This window comes from Crocodylus porosus, unplaced genomic scaffold (genome assembly GCF_001723895.1).
Source record: "Crocodylus porosus isolate Cpor-Errol unplaced genomic scaffold, CroPor_comp1, whole genome shotgun sequence".
Classification (NCBI taxonomy): Eukaryota; Metazoa; Chordata; order Crocodylia; family Crocodylidae; genus Crocodylus; species Crocodylus porosus.
In genome coordinates this window covers 57,286,953-57,305,091 of record NW_017728931.1, presented here as the reverse complement: position 1 = coordinate 57,305,091, position 18,139 = coordinate 57,286,953, and the positions used below count along the sequence as shown (strand labels likewise).

Genomic DNA, 18,139 nt, shown 5'->3' with positions numbered 1-18,139 from the left:
CGCCCCCTGCCGGCGCGGGGCAGAGGAAACCCTTTCCTGCCACCCGGGGGAGGAGGAAGCCACCCCTCCAACTCGTTCCCCGGGGTTACCTGGCGCGGAGCCCGGCCCCGAGGCTCCTGCACAGCTGAGCGCCGCCCGCTGCCACGTCCTCCTTCCGGAGGCTCGCGCTGGGCCGCCTCCTCCCTCACCACACCCCTAACGGGAACAAAGCGGCGGCCTCGTGCCCGGCCCCGGCAGTGCGCATGCGCGCCCCTCCCCCGCCAACGTGGTGCGCTCCAGTCGCTAACCGCCCGGGGCAGCCGTTGGGCGCCGCGCGGCCGCAGCCACAGGTGACTGGGGGGGGTGGGGCGGGGCAGCGCGACGCCGAGCGGGCGGGGGCGGCGCGGGGCTGCTCCCCCGGCCCTTCCCTGTGGGGGGGCGAGATGCCCCTGAGGCCGCTTCTCCCCACGCCCCTGCCCTCTGCACCCCTGGGGGGACATGGGAGGTGCCTGCGGGAGGAGGACAGAGGTTGAATTGAAGTGCGTTGGAAAGCTCGTCTGAATGCAGCACGCGGCTCACTGGTGCTTGGTGTAACACAGGTAGGGCTCCCACAGGCGCCAAGTGAAGTGATGGCACTGTGCATGGGCTGGGCTGGGCTGGGCTGGGTGCGTGATAAGTGTAGACGGGCCACATCTGCAAAGTTGTTATTACACAATGAACTGACCCATCCTGCCAGAAACATAGGCTAGGCAAGTGTGTGGATAAAGTCATTATTGCATGTTTAACCAGCACAGTCCCTGACCAGTGGCAATGGACCATGGGCAACAAGTAACTATTGCACTGAACTGCCCCATCCCGCAATAAAAGTAGACTGGCCGCAGGTGTTGTGTAATTATCACACATTAAAAAATGAGGATTTAGCTATTAAAGAGAGCCAACCTGGGGCAAAGTTTGTGCTTGAAACTGTATAAGGACTCTAAAGCTGGACAGAAGTTAGGTATAAACTGAACAGTGCAGCAGGGCCCTAACTCCAGCCCACCTGTGCAGTGGGTCCAATAGAAGATATTTCCCCGAGGCACCCTTGCTGCTCCCTTTGAAGTTATCTGAGCGCTTTGGGGAACCGGTAGTCCCATTACACAATCTTAGAGGCCGGAGGTTGGAGCCGGAAATGCACATAGATACTGCAAGCATGGGATGCGTTTATAATCTAGCTTTGCCGTTGCTTGTGCATATTCAACTACCTCACTTTGCTTTCCTCTACTTGTATGTATAGTGGCCGAGGAGTTCTGAAAACCAGACACTTCCCTCCTTGTACTCAACTAGTCACATTCATATTTGTGAAGGAGGAAAAGAAATAAAATCTAATCTTCCATTAAGAAATGATCCTAGTCCAGAGTCCGTGATACAGGATCTGGTTCTGGACTGACCTATGTTTTCAGACTTAAACAGATTGGCAAGTGTGTTTTTAGACTTAAATATTTTTTAGTAGTATTGTTAAGTGATTCTGAAAGTCTAGAAACACAAGCCTCGCTACTGAAGGGTTGAGATTCTTGGCTTCCTGCCTGAACCCAGTGGAAGTGCCTAAAACTTTAAAAGTGACATTTTTCAGTTTGTTTACCAAAAAAAAAAAAAAATGATTATACACTTGGATTTGTGTTAAACTAATATATCTGGCTTTTTTAGTTTCAGCTAAAAAACTTAAAGTCAAAGTAGAAATATCTTTAAATTACACCTGATTCTTAATTCCATATATTGTTTTTAGTCAGTTGTCTTTCCCTTAGCTGCATAAACAGCAACCCCAAACAATAGAAAAAATGATCAAAAGAGAAGAATTAGTCAAATTGATTAAGCTATTGAGCTGTCATAGAAACAGAAAATATTCTCTTTCAAACTTAACTTGAAAACTCTACTTGCATATGCACACTCAGGGCAAGTTAATAGTATTCTTGGCCAAGTGCCATCAACTTCCGTAGAATCTGCCTTTCATTTTCTTGAAAAGGAAAAGCATCCATTTTCAATATTGTTATGAACATTTAAGAAATGTCTTCTATTCAGAAAGAATGGCAGAACATAGCTTTTTATTTATTGGAAACTATTCGTTATTTGTTTATCATAACTTTCAAAAAGAGATTGATAGTTATGTTACTTAAAAACAAATTGCTTATTTTTAGTGCATCTGTCAAGCTGCATTTTGGGAAGTCTGGATTAACAGGGAAAAGGCTAACAATTTATTTTGCTTCCTTCTAGATCCCTCTTTATTTTCTGCATCTTAGAATCCATCCTAAAATGTCTGAACTTAAGCAAAGAAAGAAAGTTAGTCTTCCACCTAAGCTCAGCAAAGATCTGCACAAGGCTGAGAAGCAAAGCAGCCATGGGGAACCATCAGGTCCCTGGAACAACAATAGTCAGAGTTCCTTTTCGAGAAACTTACGGACAGCCTTAAGCCTGCTTTCCTTAGTAGTTTGCGTAGTGCTGAGCTGGTAAGCGACCTTCCAAACATAGGCAATTTTCAGCCTTTGTTCAATTGTGTTCTTTTCTGGCTTTTTCCATGTCATACCTAGTAAGATATGCAAAGTAAAGTATAAATGGAAGACAGCATTCAGTTCTAGTGTTCACGCTTTAAAAGAAGATGGTGACAAACTAGAAAGCATTCAGAAAGTTGTGGTAATTGGAGGTCTGGAACCTGAAAGTGAAAATTTAAGTAATCTTGCTCTATTTTGCTTAAGCAAAGAATAGGTGACTTGATTATGCTTTATATGTATATATACACACAAGAATATTATTTTTAATAGTGTTAGATTTAAAAAAAAATCTTCCAGATCAAGGCATAAACAAGATTAATTGGCTAGATTCATACGAGAAGTCAGTTTCTTGCAGTTGGGGTCATTAGCCACTGAAATAAGTTATTTAAGGATTTGGGGGATCCTCTGTCATGCAACATTTTTAAATCCACATTTGATCTCTTTCAAAAAGATAAACTGTAGATCTACCACAAACCATGTGATCAATACAGAAATTACTCTGTGAAATTCTCTGGTTGTGTTTGTTATACAGGAGACCATCATTATAATGGTACCTTCTGGTTCTGAAAGGATATAGGTTAAATCTTGGTTCTGTTTTAAACCAATGGCAACACTCATTTCAGTGGGGCCAGGATTGCATCATGTCTGTATAACAAGAGGGTGATCTAAAAATAAAAACTATTTAATAGTAGCTCTGCTTAGATCATGGACCAGCAAACTTTTTAGGCTGTGGGCTAGATTGATCCAGTTGAGATCAGAGGGCTAGGACATAGGTGGTAGAACTCAGATACTGCCACCACTTTTCTCATTGGCTGCAGGGGGAAGGCACCTGCCACTGCCAGTGTTCCCCCATAGCGGCATGGGGAGAGAGTGTCCACAGCCAGCATTCCCCTTCCCCGTAGCAGCACAGTCTAGTAGCAGGGTCTCTGCTTGCAGTTTTGTACTATAGACAGGCTTCTGAGTCAAGACTCTTATTTACCTTGGAAAAGAGGAAATGAGAGGGAGTCTGTCTGGCTCCATATCTGAATATATGTTTTAATTCTTAAATTTATGCCTTAAGTACAGGGGAAATATTGGGTCATTGACTAGGTATTCTTTAGATAAGTGATATCTTCTAAAATATACTTCTTAAGATATCTGATATGTATAAAAGATCTAATTTTCATTCAATAATTTAGAATTTAAGTGGGCTAAGGTGATTACATTAAATCAGTCCCATTTCAGAATGCATGAAGGCCTGCTCACCCTTCCCCCCCCACCCACAGCCCTAAAATTAGGTAGAGATGAAAGCCTCCTTAAAAAGTAATTGGAGACCTTGTCTGTTGTTGAAAGAACCCTGGGGTCAGCGCCCCACAGTTCTGCTCCATGCAATAAAACAGACTCTACCTTAGAACTTTAAAAGGGCAGTATTTTAAAAGTACTGCCTTTCTGCCCATTGTACTGTAAAAGGATTGGGGACTAAATATTTAATACATACCAATTACATGCACCATTTTCTTACAATTTACAGGTTCTTATTTCAGCAGTCAAGCCAATTTTCTGTTATGGAAAAAAAATATCATTTATTACAACTAGAAGTTGCAAAATTCCTGGATGTGGAAAATGAAGTCAGCTTACTTTCCCAAAAGGTAATAATTAGAATAATAATAATTAGTGGCAGGGAGCAGTGGGTTGGGAGTGAGGGGCACTGGGTTGGGACTGGCCATTTATGTTTACAAATGGGTCCTGGTACAGAAAAGATTGAGAACCACTGCTTTAAATGACTGAATAAAGTGTTTACTAATGTTCTGTTTTCAGAGAAATATGTAAACGTTATCTAAATAGGAGCAAGTAGGGGCAGACAATGTATTTATTTCCATTCCAGTCAGACCTCATCTACTGACTTGCTGTACAGTCAGGCAAATTATTTGGTCTTTCTGGCAGTTCTCAGAGATGCAAATATAGTTACTGTGGTATATTTACGCTGTTTTACTTTTTTTTAAGTGTTTGAATAAAGAATGCTATACGGTACTGTTTATTTTTTTTACAATGGAACGACAATGTTGTTTAGTTGCTTATGTTGCTTAGTATTACTTATGTTAGTGATGGCATAAGACAGATGTTTACTTACATAGTGATATCAGCTTCGCTAAAGAGCTTTACAGGGAAAAATGTCTCTTTTGATGTCAAAAGACAAATTCCCATTGGCGTCAGCAGGGCCAGGACTTCACATCGCTCACATCTGCTACACTGAAAACCAGGGATGCAAGTCATCTTTAGTATGATGACATAAAGTGGTGATACTAAGCTGATCAACTAATCTTAACAAGTTTATAATTCATTCTAAATAGCATGTTTGCTTCATATTTTGAGGCTACTTGATCTCTTTCTACAAGAATAAGGTTTTATGACAGTTTCATTTTTCATTAATTAGAAATTGATTTCAAGAGTGAATATAGTACCTTGAATATAGTAATTCAGCTATCAACCAAATAAAAAAAAAGAAAAAAAAAAGACTAGTGTTACTACTTCCAAGTAGCAAAAACAGCTTTGAAAAATTTGTCCTACAGATTCTCCTTGAGTCTCTAGTATGCCAGATCATTTGGAATAATATTTTAATGAAAATAAATAGCAAAACCGAAGTTGTGTATCGAGTGAAGTAGGTTCCAACTGACTGAACCTTGTGTACATATAATGCTTCCATTTGCATAAATAAGTGCTGTTCCAATCTAACTCTCATTAAGTAGACATGGACATTGTTTTGTGTTACTAATGCAGCTTGAGTCTTCTGAAAGCATCCTGCAGGAAACTACCTCATCCATCTCAGTGGTGACTCAGCTTGAGCAAGACGTGTCCACACTACATAGCATCATACATGACATCCAGAACACGGATCAGACGGTCTCTAAAAAGATGCAAAGGCTTAATGAGAAATTTCAAAATGTTTCAGACTCCTGGAAAAGAAGCATGAATGAAATGAATGCCAATACGAGTAGTTTAAAATCTGAAGCTAAGCTCATACATACAGAAGTTACCTCCCAGATCAATGCAGTTGATCAAAGAATAAAATCTCTTACAGAAAGGGTAAAAGATTTAGAAGACAGTACAGCTAGAAATATTAAGACAATACAAAGACAGGAAGAAGATGAGCTTTCTAAAGTTGAAGAGCAACTGGGCTTCTATACAAAGGCAGTTGAAAAATTAGAAGAACAGCAAAGTAGTCTGTTAGCCAAAGACACAGATATGAGTCAGAAACTTACAGACTATGAACCTAAAGTTACAGAGTGCAAGACCCACTTACCAACAATTGAAAAAGCTGTTCATTCCATTCTTAGAGTGTCAAGTGAGTTGCTAGGCATGGAGAAAAAGATGGAAGATTTAACAACACAGATGTTTACTATGGAAGATGGTATGCTAAAAACAGTGTCAGATATAGTAGAGATGCAGAAGATTCTTGAAGGAATGCAGTATGACAACAATATATTGAAACTGCAGAATGATATAGTTCTTTTAAAGGAAAGGGTACATGACATTACGGTATCTTCAAATACAGGAAAAATAACTTCAGAAAAATATGATCTAGCAAGTGAACAGATTTTGGATGATGAGTAATGAATTAAAGCAGTTTCGCTTGTATGTAAAAATTGGACCAGTATGAACAATTATTTATAGCTCAGCTGTGTAAATAAAGCTCATAAGCAAGTATTTAACAGGAATGTTGCAATTCATCTCAACAGGCTTTGGATCAGACGTCAAATGCACATGCTGCCAAGGAATATATACTATATATTGTAGAGAGGAAGTTACAAATATAGTTGTGGGAGAAGAATTGCAAAAACTAAGTTATAACTGTTTTGAAAATATTTTTGGAGTTCATTTTTCTTATTTTTAAATGGGATTTGAACCAAACTTTTTAGGTAAAAGTTTGAATTAAGTCAGAAGTTGGAGCCCAGCATAGAGTTTTTTCTAATTATAACTGTTTGCAATGTTGTATTTTGTTATTATATTAACTGACAAGCAACATGAAAAATTAAGTACCTGCTTCCAAGGAGATTACATGCATTGTATTTTGCTTCTAATGAATTATATCACTTAATTCAAACTTCTCAGTGTACTAGCTTTGTGAATTTTATTTTGGTTAGTGGGACCAAATTTATTGCAGCTCTTTGAGAACATAATTTTCTTCTGATTTAATTTGGATCAAGTTACTCCAGGTTTACACTGATGTAGCTGGACAGGCTCCTAGCCCCACTTTGTTCATTTTTCTTCTATGCAGAAGGTCCTACTAGCACCTACACATGATTTCTGTTGAAATTAAGATACTATAATTATCGGCTTTATAGCAAATCCTAGTTAATAGGCAACTCTAAGGGATAGTGCTTTTAGAATTTAAACTTGAGAATGGCAAAGGAAGAGAGCTTTCAGAATATTGGTAATGAAGATGCACATAGAGGTGCACTGATCTATTGGTGCGCCATATCAAATTGGCACTAATAAAAGAAAAGTTAACATAATTGACTATCAGGTTTTTTTAGTCAGTGTAGCTGATAATGTACCAATAAATATAATATGCCTTCCAGCCAGGGCTCCCGCATAGTGCATGCATGCCAGGAATGCAGCTGGGCAGTGCGGAGAGCAGCACCTTGCAGGAGGGAGTGGGGGTGGGAGAGGAGGGGTAGAGTGAGACCCCTTTGGTGAAGGAGGGAGCGGGGCTGGGGCAGGGTAGTGAATAGGACCCCAGGGCTGGAGCGGGATGAAGCCACGGGCAGCTTGTCCAGGGGATCTGCGTCCCAGCAGTTAAAAGTGGTGATGGTGGCTCTTGAACACTCAAATTAGTTTCAAGGACTGCCACCATTTTTAAGTGCTGGGATATTTTTAGGAGTGGGGTGGAGGCAGGCTGCTTGCTGTGGCCTTGGGACTCTCAGCCCTGCTGCCTTTGCCCCAGGAGCTGCATGCTGGCCACGCCGTGTCCCTTGCCCATCTGGCAGCAGGGGGCACAATTGGCTGCCCCCACAGGTATCAAACATACATGGGGAGTTCAGCGAGCACACTGCTCCTGGGGCAAAGGCAGCAGACCAAGATCCCCAAGCCCACAGCAAGCAGCCAACCTCTGCTCCAGTTAAGTGGCCTAGTGCTTAAAAATGGTGGCAGTGGTGCTTGAATTAAAGTTCATTCAATGAGCTTTGGTTCAAGCCCCCACCACCATTTTTAAGCACTGGGATGCTGATCCCCTGGACCAGCCACTCGCAGGTATCTGAGCCACAGGGTCCCATTCATTGCCCTGCCCCATTCTTTCCCTCACCATGAGGGGCCTTGATCAGCCTTCCCCTCCACAGACCCTGCAAGGCCATTGATGCTCCTCTGCAAGGCAATTCTGTCCACTCTGCCCAGCTACTTTCCTGTAAATCTGTTACAGGATTGGTATCAGCCAATATGTCTGGTGAATAATTGGCTATTGGTATTGGCCAAGAAAATATTTAATTGATGCACCCAATGATGTACATTTTAGTATAATTCCATACATTGGCCCAAATTCCCCTCTCAGCTACATTGGTACCAGTTGCTTGAACTCAGCAGGATTACACAAATGCAGCTGTTTCAGCTTCCATGACTGCATCTAGCCCCAGCCTGATCCATCTGTGAGAGACGGACCCAGGCAGAGCCAACCCAGCCACATGGGGTTTGGAAATTTGGCCACAGCAGTCAACTAGAGGCAGTGTTACAATCGCCGCCATTCCTCCACCACTACATTTCCAGACCCATGGGGACACCTGCTGGCTGGGTCACATGGCTCCATGGGCTATATCTGGCTTGTGGGTCAGGGCTGAGCACCGCTGCACTAATACAAATAAAAGAACATGGACTCTTCTCATGGTTGCAGATCATTTTTCAGAGGTGTCAGTTACCACTACACTTTTCCTCCCTTGAAATTCTATATTTATAACCATTCACACAGGAAATGATTTTGGATTTTTTCCCCCTCTTTTGTATACTTGGTACCTAAGTGAATGTATTACTCCATATTTACTACCAATTAGATTCCCATCATTCCTTCTGTATCATAGTGACAAATTTTGACTTTTAAGCCAAGTAGCATTATTCTCTCTGAATATCAGTGACATTTTGGGGATTTCTTGTGAACTAGGGCGCTTACCTACTTCAGTAAGATTATTGTTGCTAGCCTCCTCCCCTTTGTCACAGGAATACGAATGGTGTAACTGTAAAGGTGTGTTTTAAACCATCAGGTGACCCACAGCAGTCACAGGACAGATTGGTAGAGGTATTTATATAGAAAGAAATAGTTTTGCAAAAAATGAAAGTCAGAATATCTGCCTCATATGGCCCATGTCAGTGTTGGCTGCATTTAACCAGCATTGTAGTTGGTTTCCATTAATAAGCCCATGCTGCTTTTAGCAGCAGTTCAGAAGATATCTAGTGTACCTAGTGTTGCTTCCTTGTAAGCAAATATAAGATGAGGGGCTTCCCCCTCTGCCCCATCGTGATTTGGGGGGGGGGGGAACCTTATTGTAAATACAGTACTTTATTTTATATAAATTAGCAACATATGTTCGGTACATTAGATATGACTTTAGTCTGCATACTAAAGCTGAGGGCAGCTATAGACTTAAACTTAGATCTTGAGAACTTGGAACTTTAATACACATTGGATCTCTAGATCTACTTCCAATTTAAGAATCTGGCAATCAGAAATAACATGGCTCTGGGCTCTTGAGTTGCACTTCGTGGGTTAATTTGTTCTTAAAGAAACTTGCTTGTTCTTCACATTTATTATATATACTGCTTAATTTAATAAGTGCTGTGTATCTTTGATTATTACACCTATTACTTGTCCCTTTTATGAAGTCTTATGTACCTTGAGTCACTTACATAAGGTTTTTTGTTTGCTTTTAAATCTGCCTACAATCTTGGTCAATAAAAACCATGTTCTCACATTTCCCTAACTTGATTGGCACAAGTTTAAAATATGGATTGCTTTTATGGAAAAATGATAGTATAGAAAGTATAGTGTTTTATAGAAAAAACTGTTTCATTGCAAAATAAATGTTAATATCTTTCACTAATTCCACCAATAATTGTGGGTCAGATAAAGCTGTTGAGATCTGAATTGCAGTCTCAAGCTTCTTCTACATGTTACATATATTATACAATTAACAGGTTAATTGCACAATAAATTTAGACATATTACACATGCAAAGTAATTATCACACCATGAAAATGTCCACCCAGCTATAAAGAGATTGCTAACCAGCTATAAAAAGTGCTTGAAAATGTGTAATAGCTTATATAGCTGGTGTCTATGCAGCTTTTAGTTAAAGGTGTACCAGGGCCCTAAGTCTTGCCAAAAGAGGTTTAGATTAGCTCAAAGTCCCTTGAAGTCTAGAATTTACACTAGAATAGAAAGTAGTAGGCACTACTTATTACAGAGCTCTTAGTTGACAGTGATCCAAAACTGAAAGGTTCCACAGCTTTAAGAAATGATCCCTTATTGATGGTGGAAGGTTGCCAACTTCAGTGGAGCCAGGATTTCACAGGAGGATTTTTCAATCTGCTTAGGTCCCTACTCACACCCCACCCCAACCTTCCTCCCTTCTTTCTTTTTAAATGAAGTGGTAATTCATAAGGATTGTAAGACCTTCCTATTTGGGCAAGCATTCAGGAAAACAAAGCTAAGCTAGGATATTGGTTAGGGTGGGGTTTCTATTTCACATTGATACTTTAGGTCCCCCTTAAGTTTTGTTTTCTCTCTTGTTTTTAAGTTATTCTGTCCTAGTCTTCTAAACTGCCCTGAGCCCTTGTCTGGAAGCATATAAATCAAATACAGCCTCAAATTTGCTTCATTCTCCACAAGGGAAAATGAATACTTGAAACAGACTATTAGGGATAAAAAGTGTAAGTGGACTGTTGTGGATTCACAATAAATTGATCATGCTCTATAGATCTGATTAAATGAATAAAAAGAAGGGTGTACTTCAATAAATTTAAGGTCTCAGAAGCAGCTGTTGAGCAGCATAATATATGGGCATTATGAAAAATAATTTTGTGTCAGCTAAAGCAAAAAAAAAGCAAGACCAAAGGTCAATTGACAGACAGCAACAGAAATGGTATTGGGCCTCATGTATAAGAATCTGTGGTAATCAATTATAACAATTGAGCTTGTTACACACACACACACACACACAGAGGAAACATGCAATTCACAAAATAGCTAAGACATGGTGGAAATACCAGTTTCTACAAAGCCTAATGGCCTAGGGATTCTCTGTTGGTTTAGATTTTGGAATAGAAGAAAAATCTGTGAAATGTAAGTGAAATTTTGATGCAAATTAACTAGTGAAACACACGTGCTGATCCTGTGATTTTTTTTTTTTAATCTCCCTCCAGTGTGAGAAGGCTAAAAACTTAATGGAACAATTGGAAGATCTTCAAGTACTCTCTCGTGTAAAATATCTGCAAGAGGACATATATAGTATAAAAACACTGTCCAATAGAATAATCAAAGAAAAGGAGGATCTACAGAAGAATTTAACCACCCTTTTTCAAGCCGTTACAAGAGTTGAGCAGAATACTGCTTCCACAGCAAAAGACATCACTCTAAAGATCGGAACAGTAAAAACTGATGTTAGACGAGTTTCAGGTCTAGTATCAGATATGACCTCCTTGGCAGATTCTTTGCAAACACTAGAAGATAAAGTAGATAAAGTTGAAAAGACGACAATAAAAAATATTGGCGACTTACTTACCAGCAGTATTGACCGCACTGCAAAACTGCAAAGTTTGGCATCTGATAACTCAAGAAGAATTGAGCAAATTAAGACAACATTGTCTGATCTGAGAGGTGATTTTAACAGACATTCAGATAGGCTTTTAACTCTGGAAAGTGACAGAGTTAGAGTTCTTAAAACAGTTACATTTGCAAATGATTTAAAACCCAAGGTGTACAACCTAAAGAAAGACTTTGCCCGTTTGGAACCAATGATAAATGATCTAACCTTAAGAATTGGAAGACTGGTTGAAGATCTATTACAGCGAGAAAAAGAAATTGCCTTCTTGAATGATAAATTGTCCAATTTAACTAGAGTTCAGAATGAAATTAAAGATATGAAAGATGAAATAACCAAAATGTCAGATATTAATTAATTGCTATCAGAAACCCAGCTGCTTAACTTACAGCATTTGAAGCATGACAACCTAATTAGGCTTGGTACTAAACAGAAGAGAATAAAGAAATAAAGGCTGTTTTAGGGGAAAAAAAAACACTGAAACTTAATTGAGGTCCAGCCCTGTTTGTTCAAGAAGATGGCTAAACTCCCAGTGGTTTGAAAACAACTGGAATTAGGCAGTTCTTTAGCCAAAGTTGTATTTTTAGAATAAATAAGCTTTTTTTTTAAAACTGGCAAATATTTTTAAATATTTTAAAGATGCAAGACATTTGGATAAAAAAGTGACCTACTAGTTTGCTTTCATTGGTAAAGTGGGACCACAGCTTGATAGCTAGTCTGAACCTTTCCCTGCTGCTTTGAAGACAAGGGTAAAATTGTGGACTACAGATACAGGCTTAAAAGTGATAGTTTCTCTTAAATAAAGATGAATTCTGTGATTTTTCCCAAATTAGTTTTCATTTTTCAGTCCATCAACATGCCATAGATGTAATCAAAGAGAGCAATGACAAGAAATAGTCCTGGCTTTCGACAAGATTTCACTCTGATCAACATTACTTTTACTTCATTTAATGCAAAGTATTCCTTCTTTAACAGTAATTGCACCAAACTGCAGTTTCATTATTGCTTTTGATAATGAAATAGACCTCTTAGGACAGTGGTTTTCATCCTGTGGTCCATGGACCCTGTGGGTCCTCAGACTGTATCAGGGGTCCATGAAAGATGTCTGTGATCAAAAGTATGCGATTCAAAGGGGTCCACATCTCTACGCAAAATTTCTAAAGGGGTGTGCAAATGAAAAAAAGGTTGAAAGCCACCGTCTTGAGGGATACAGTAGTTTGAAAAAGCAAGCCCTTTCCAGTGTTGTCTTAATTCTATTGCCTGCTCTTGTTGGGATACTTTTGCTCTTCATTAGTCCCCTATGCATGGACTACACATCACTTGGTCTGTTAAGCACTAGAGTGAAAAGCAAAACTGGTGCAGATAAAGAAGCCAACAGACTTCCATTTATGTTACTGCTCTGGTGGGAGCAGAGTTAATGGAGAGCCTTAGGGGTTTGAGAGGGACAAAAGGGAAAAGTAGGTGGAAAGGTGGAGTTGCACTGAAGGAGAGCATGGGAGTAATAGGTTTAGCAAAGGAAACAGCAAGTAAGAAGCCCTTGTAGGACAACTATAAAGGAAGGCAATTGTGAAAAATCTTTGACCAGATCAGCCAGAAATCTTAGGACTACTGAAGATCTTCAGAACATTAGTAACTAGTAGGTACTGCTGTGTTGCTTCTTAGTTTCTTACAGCCAATACCTACCGATGAACTGAAAAAAATTCCAGTTTACCATTCTTGCTGTGCTTCTCCCCATGCATTAATGCTTCCCTTCCTATCTTTTCCCTTTCTTGGTCTCACACAGACCTGTGACTTCTCTCCTGGGACCTCTATTCCATCAGCACTATCACCTCCCCAAACGTTATAGTTTCTCTGCCAAGCAGGAACTAGGGTGTCATGTGAAGAAATCAGGAGTCCTAATGAAAAATTGATTGAACAAACTCAAATGAGAAAAAAAGTCACAAGCTTAAATAATCATACTGGTTCTTTTCTGAACAAGCCCTATGCCCATTTTTGTGTTTGCTTATTCTATCAATCACCATTTATGCTGACAGGAAGAAGGGCATATATCTGGTTCCAAATACACAGCAGATGGAGAGTGGGCCTGAGCTAGGAGACCATTTTTGTTGGAGGACACACATACAAACCATCACTAATTAATGATAATTAGAATTGAAACAGGGATGATAATGAAGTAATCAGAAGTCTCCAAGAATAGTTATACCCAGATAATTAATTATCTTACTATGAAAAGCTGTTTACAGATCTGTAGTTTTTCTTATCATGTTTTCAATGTCACTTGAGAACAGTTTCAGGTGTCCTTGTAGCAGTTTTCAACAAAATACGACATTTTCATAGCCTCATTCCTTAGTTATAGAGGTATATGACATTTTCATTGAAAGACCAGAACAGATGAGTCTAACCCAGATTAGATTTCTAAAATAGTTCTACTTATTGCTATTATGAGGGAGGACTAAATTCATGTAAAATTACTGAAATACTACTGAAAATAGTTTGTTCTGCTCAAATATCTTGACTATATAAATATAAAATATCACAATCTACTCAAAGTACCCAAGTTATGAGTCAAGGCAGCTTGGTATTTACCATTAGAAAGTCACATCTTGTGCCTTCATCCCACCTGTTACTGTTTCAACACACTTGTTTTGTTTTCCAGGTTAGGAATAAATTGTGGTTTCAGTTGGTGTGAAATAGGAATAATTTAGAAATTGGTCATGTTGCCATGTAACTTTACTTTGTAAAGATTTACCTTCATTCACAATAGGTCATGTTGATTTTCCTTAGCAAAATTACAGGTAACATGTAAAATGGTATGGCCTATTACCAGTGCCTAAAGAGCATCCACTTACAGGAGCTAGATCAAAGAGACATTTAGAAACCAGTTAGCTCTAGTAGCAGAAGCAAATACCTAAACCTCTTGCCCAGTGGTTCTAAATCTTTTTGAAGTCAAGGTACCCCTCTGTAACTTTTTTTCAATTTGGAGACTTCTCTAAAGCCTTCTCTAGTGCTTAATAGTATGGTAAGCCACCCCAAAAATTGCATCGCTGATTACTCAGGCTTGACACAAAGACTTTATAGTAGTCAGGGTACTCCATAGTGTCTTATTCCATAGCTTCAGTAAGTCACAATACAAAAGAAAGGCAATGTTCACTTACTGCCTTTACCCCACCTATTCCCAAAGACATTTTAAAACACATTAGCAATGTGTAGGGGGTGCACGTGCACCTCTTGCGCCAACATCTGGGGGGCAGTCAGCACTCCCCACTCCCCCCCCTCACTGCTGACACTGCTGACAGCTTCTATGGGCAGTCGCCACTGGCTGCCACCACCTGTGTCTGAGGGTGGCTGCCAACCACTGGTCAGCGCTAATGTCGTCCCCAACCCCCTGACAGCCACGGCCCCCTGCTGGAGTTTGCTGCCACCACACTGCTGCCCCTGCTCCCACAGCCCCCAGGGGCACGTCATTCATGTTTTAACATGTCCATTTGTTTTGTATTTTGATATTTACAGGTCAGTGACATGTACTGAACCAGAAATTGTAAATCAAATTCTTCAGTCCATTTGCCTAATGTTTTACGTAGATTTCAGTTGCAGCTCATTCTTAATGTAAGTAGGGACCTACCAAAAATCACAATTTTGCAGAAAATGCAAAAAGTCCAGCATTGCCTGCAAGTGACAATGTCTGCAAAAGAGAGGAGACTTATTTAAAATAAAATGCTGGCTCCCAGTCTTCACAGTGGCCCAGCTGCGCAGCCTGCTAGGCAGGAAGGTGGTGCTACCAACACAGAGAAGCCCAAGACAGCAGCTGCTTCTGCCCCACATCACTGATTGGCTGAGGGCTGCCTGTCACGTGATCCCACCTCTCTCCACCAATTGGGGGCCTGGGGCAGGACCACATGATGGACAACCCTTATAGTCTATTACAGATGGCAGGGGCATAACAGCTTTTGCAGCTACATCAGCAGTAACGGGTGAGGCCACCAGGACACCTCAGCCAGATGCATGGGGGTTGGGACCCTGCCACAATCAGTGCATGAAAATGGCAGCCAGCCCTGCGATCTCCGTGCTAAATTAGCTAGCCACCTCCCTGAGTTGGGTAGACACCTAGCCATAGGCCACCACAGAAAAAAAGGCTTATGGGAAGCTGCATTTAAGAGTGAAATTATTTGATCAGTCATTTTGCCCCCAACACCTCCCTTCCCCAGTTTTAATTTTTAGTAGTATACTTTGTGTAGCAGAGTGTGTTAAAAAAAAGAAAAACAAAGTTATCCAAGAGATACTCACATTTACTATAAAAACCAAGCTGGATATTTATTGTATTTTCATTGTGTACATTCATCTATAGAGAGATGAAATATGATGATTGTAATCACTTACTACATCATCTATAACCAAATGGTTATAGACCATACACATGTCCCAAAAAATACTATCAGCATTATTTTAGCAGACATCTAGCAATTTCAGCATTGTACTAGCAGAAGCAGCATGTATTTGATGTATAATACAGTCCAAAAAGAGTAGTGTTTGGTTCTTAAAAGCTAGCATATGCATAGCCAGAAGTGATTACCATTCCAGTGGCAGCAAGAAAAGAGGAGACTTATTTACTCTTTCCTGGACAGTACCTCCAGACTTGCACAGTATTTCCACATAAAGCTTTGCAAGTACTTTTAGTTAGACCTTCCTGAAGTTAGCTAAAGTAATCAGGAATATTTGGTTTGAAATAATGTGCTCCCTTTCAATATCTTAACTCTTTGCAAGAGACTCTTGGATAAAAAAATTATGCAGTTAAAGAGAGATTTAAAAATACAATGTGTCAACTAGAAAAACTGTTCTTCCACCCTACCTTCCAAAACCTACCTCTGATAGTTTTGGAGGAAGAACCTAGGCAATTTCCTCATTTTCTATATATGTGGAGTTCTTGCATCCAAATGGAATATGCTTTATTCCAATCACAAAATGCAGTCAAATGAGCCATTAAAAAGAAAAGCCTGCCTTGAAACATTACTTTATAAAAAAAGTTATATAATAAATAGCCATACCATTTACATACAGTCTCAGTTTCCACAACATATTATACACTGGGTGCATCAATATATTTACTGCAGAGCTGCCCAGTTAGCTTGGCAGTAAAGTCTCAGTGTCTACCCATGAGGCCCTATTAGGGCACAGGAACCTAACACCGCTGTAGTTTAGTACTTATAAGTACAATCCCGTAGTGGTTATTTACTGCTAGAAACATGTAGACACTGACAGCTGGCTGAGGCACAAGAGTGCTTCACTGTAGGGTCTGCCTGCCAGCTTGCCCTGCACCAAGGCACCCTTGTGCCCCAGCCAGCCCCTCTGCACCACATTGAGCTGGGTCCGAGCTGCCCCAGGCAGGCTGGCTAGCAAGCAGGCCGACCCCTTCCCCACCCCCTCCCAACTCTGCCACGTGGGGCTGCTCAGACCTGGCTCAATGTGCTGCAGTCCCAAGTGCACATGTAGATACAGCACCCGAAAGCAATACACTCCAGTGAGCAAAGCGCCAGAGTTTATTACCCTGCATTAATTTCATGAGTAGATGTGCCCACTAAGTTCTGACTTACTGCAGGATCTTCTAGGGCAGAGTGCCAAACAGATAGCCACATGCCAAGTGTCATTTTCATTTAAACTTGTGACAAAGTAAAACCATTTTCCCCCATTCCAGTTGAATGCACTGTTTTTTAATAGGAGCAAGTGTACTCAAAAGCCATTTCCGACTGAAGAAGGCAAGTCAGAGCAGAGCATTGCAGCCTGTACTGAAACTACTTGTCAGTACAATTACTTGATGGGCTTGATACTCATTTAAGCAGAGAAGGTTTTATATTTATAAATAAAACCTTCTCTACTTAAATGAATATCAAGCCCATCAAGTAAATTGTACTGACAAGTAGTTTCGGTACAGGCTGCAATGCTCTACTCTGACTTTCCTCCTGCCAGAAATGTTATATACATGTGCGCAGTTTTGGGTTTTTTTTTAACATTTTTCCTAGATTAAGTAGGCAGCATACTTCACTCTTACACCCGAGTCACCATTCTCCTGCTAAAAAAAATCATACCAGCATTCAGATGCACTCAAAACAACCAACCAACCCACCCACCCAGTGACACCAACTACATTTTTCTTTAAGCAAAGGATTAGTTTATAACAGTGGTTCTCAACTTTTTTAGCTTCAAGGCACCCCTAATAATTTACTGAATTTTACAGCACCCCAGTTGAAGTCACTGATCTAGATCCAAGGTCAGAAGAGACATGTCAGGGGACTTTGAGGCCAAGTAAGTTGGTCTAGATGGTGATACTTGAAGGCAACAGGGGCAGGCTCTCACCCTGATGTACCCTGCTCTTTCCACTCTGTTCCCTGCTCAGTCTTAGTCCGTACCTCAGGCTACTGCTGAGGTTACTCCTGCAGGTTCTTACATGCCAGCAACCACTCCTCCACTCCACATGCTCCCATGGCTGAGTGGGTTACAATATATGGTTGCATGCAGTGGTGAGGGCACTGGAATAGGTGGGGCAGGAGAAGGAATTTCATTGCCCAAATCCTTTGGGAATCACTAGTTTAAACTTTAGCATGGAATGACAGGCAAAATATCCAAGGTATGTTAGACCGATTTTCTGACCCCAGCACATAGGAAGCAACTAATCTGAAGGGGAAGCCACCCAGTTTCTCCATTCGTAACCTTTACTATCCTCCTTATTGCATCTGATCTTACATTTGAAAATTCATGTGTCATATTAAAGACTGCTTTTGATAATCAAATATTGACAAGAACCAAGTAAATGGAAGTTGAGTAGAGGAAGTAGGTTCAGGTCAAACCTTTCTTTGCCACCTCGAC

At 40.5% G+C, this 18,139-nt stretch overlaps 2 protein-coding genes across 7 annotated transcripts in view; one reads left to right on the top strand and one right to left on the bottom strand.

The window, feature by feature from the left end:
• The window catches only part of APAF1 (apoptotic peptidase activating factor 1), a 68,045-nt gene extending 67,854 nt beyond the window's left edge, over positions 1 to 191 (bottom strand). The window contains exon 1 of one of the 3 annotated variants that reach the window (XM_019545095.1): positions 90 to 191. The gene's annotated coding sequence lies outside the window, so the exon portion shown is untranslated. The remainder of the gene's footprint in view (positions 1 to 89) is intronic. The other 2 variants (XM_019545098.1, XM_019545097.1) reach the window with 2 other exon arrangements.
• Positions 179 to 12,103, top strand: IKBIP (IKBKB interacting protein). 4 transcript variants are annotated; one of them, XM_019545111.1, is made up of 5 exons: positions 179 to 329; positions 2,227 to 2,459; positions 4,012 to 4,129; positions 5,259 to 5,889; positions 10,884 to 10,966. In XM_019545111.1, the coding sequence occupies exons 1-5, from the start codon at positions 243 to 245 to the stop codon at positions 10,886 to 10,888; spliced, it is 1,074 nt and encodes a 357-aa protein (XP_019400656.1). In that variant the 5' UTR covers positions 179 to 242; the 3' UTR covers positions 10,889 to 10,966. The 4 variants fall into 4 exon arrangements, with proteins under 4 accessions (XP_019400656.1, XP_019400654.1, XP_019400653.1 ...); XM_019545109.1 differs by lacking the exon at positions 5,259 to 5,889 and having other exon boundaries at positions 10,884 to 12,103; XM_019545108.1 differs by lacking the exon at positions 10,884 to 10,966 and having other exon boundaries at positions 5,259 to 6,586.
• Positions 12,104 to 18,139: the final 6,036 nt, after the last annotated feature.

Bases quoted from the DNA above. Each gene is read 5' to 3' on its own strand.
- IKBIP (XM_019545108.1), top strand. From the start codon at position 243: ATGCGCGCCCCTCCCCCGCCAACGTGGTGCGCTCCAGTCGCTAACCGC. The intron at 2,460-4,011 runs GTAAGCGACCTT...TACAATTTACAG, and splicing joins GTTTGCGTAGTGCTGAGCTG to GTTCTTATTTCAGCAGTCAA. The intron at 4,130-5,258 runs GTAATAATTAGA...TTACTAATGCAG, and splicing joins TCAGCTTACTTTCCCAAAAG to CTTGAGTCTTCTGAAAGCAT.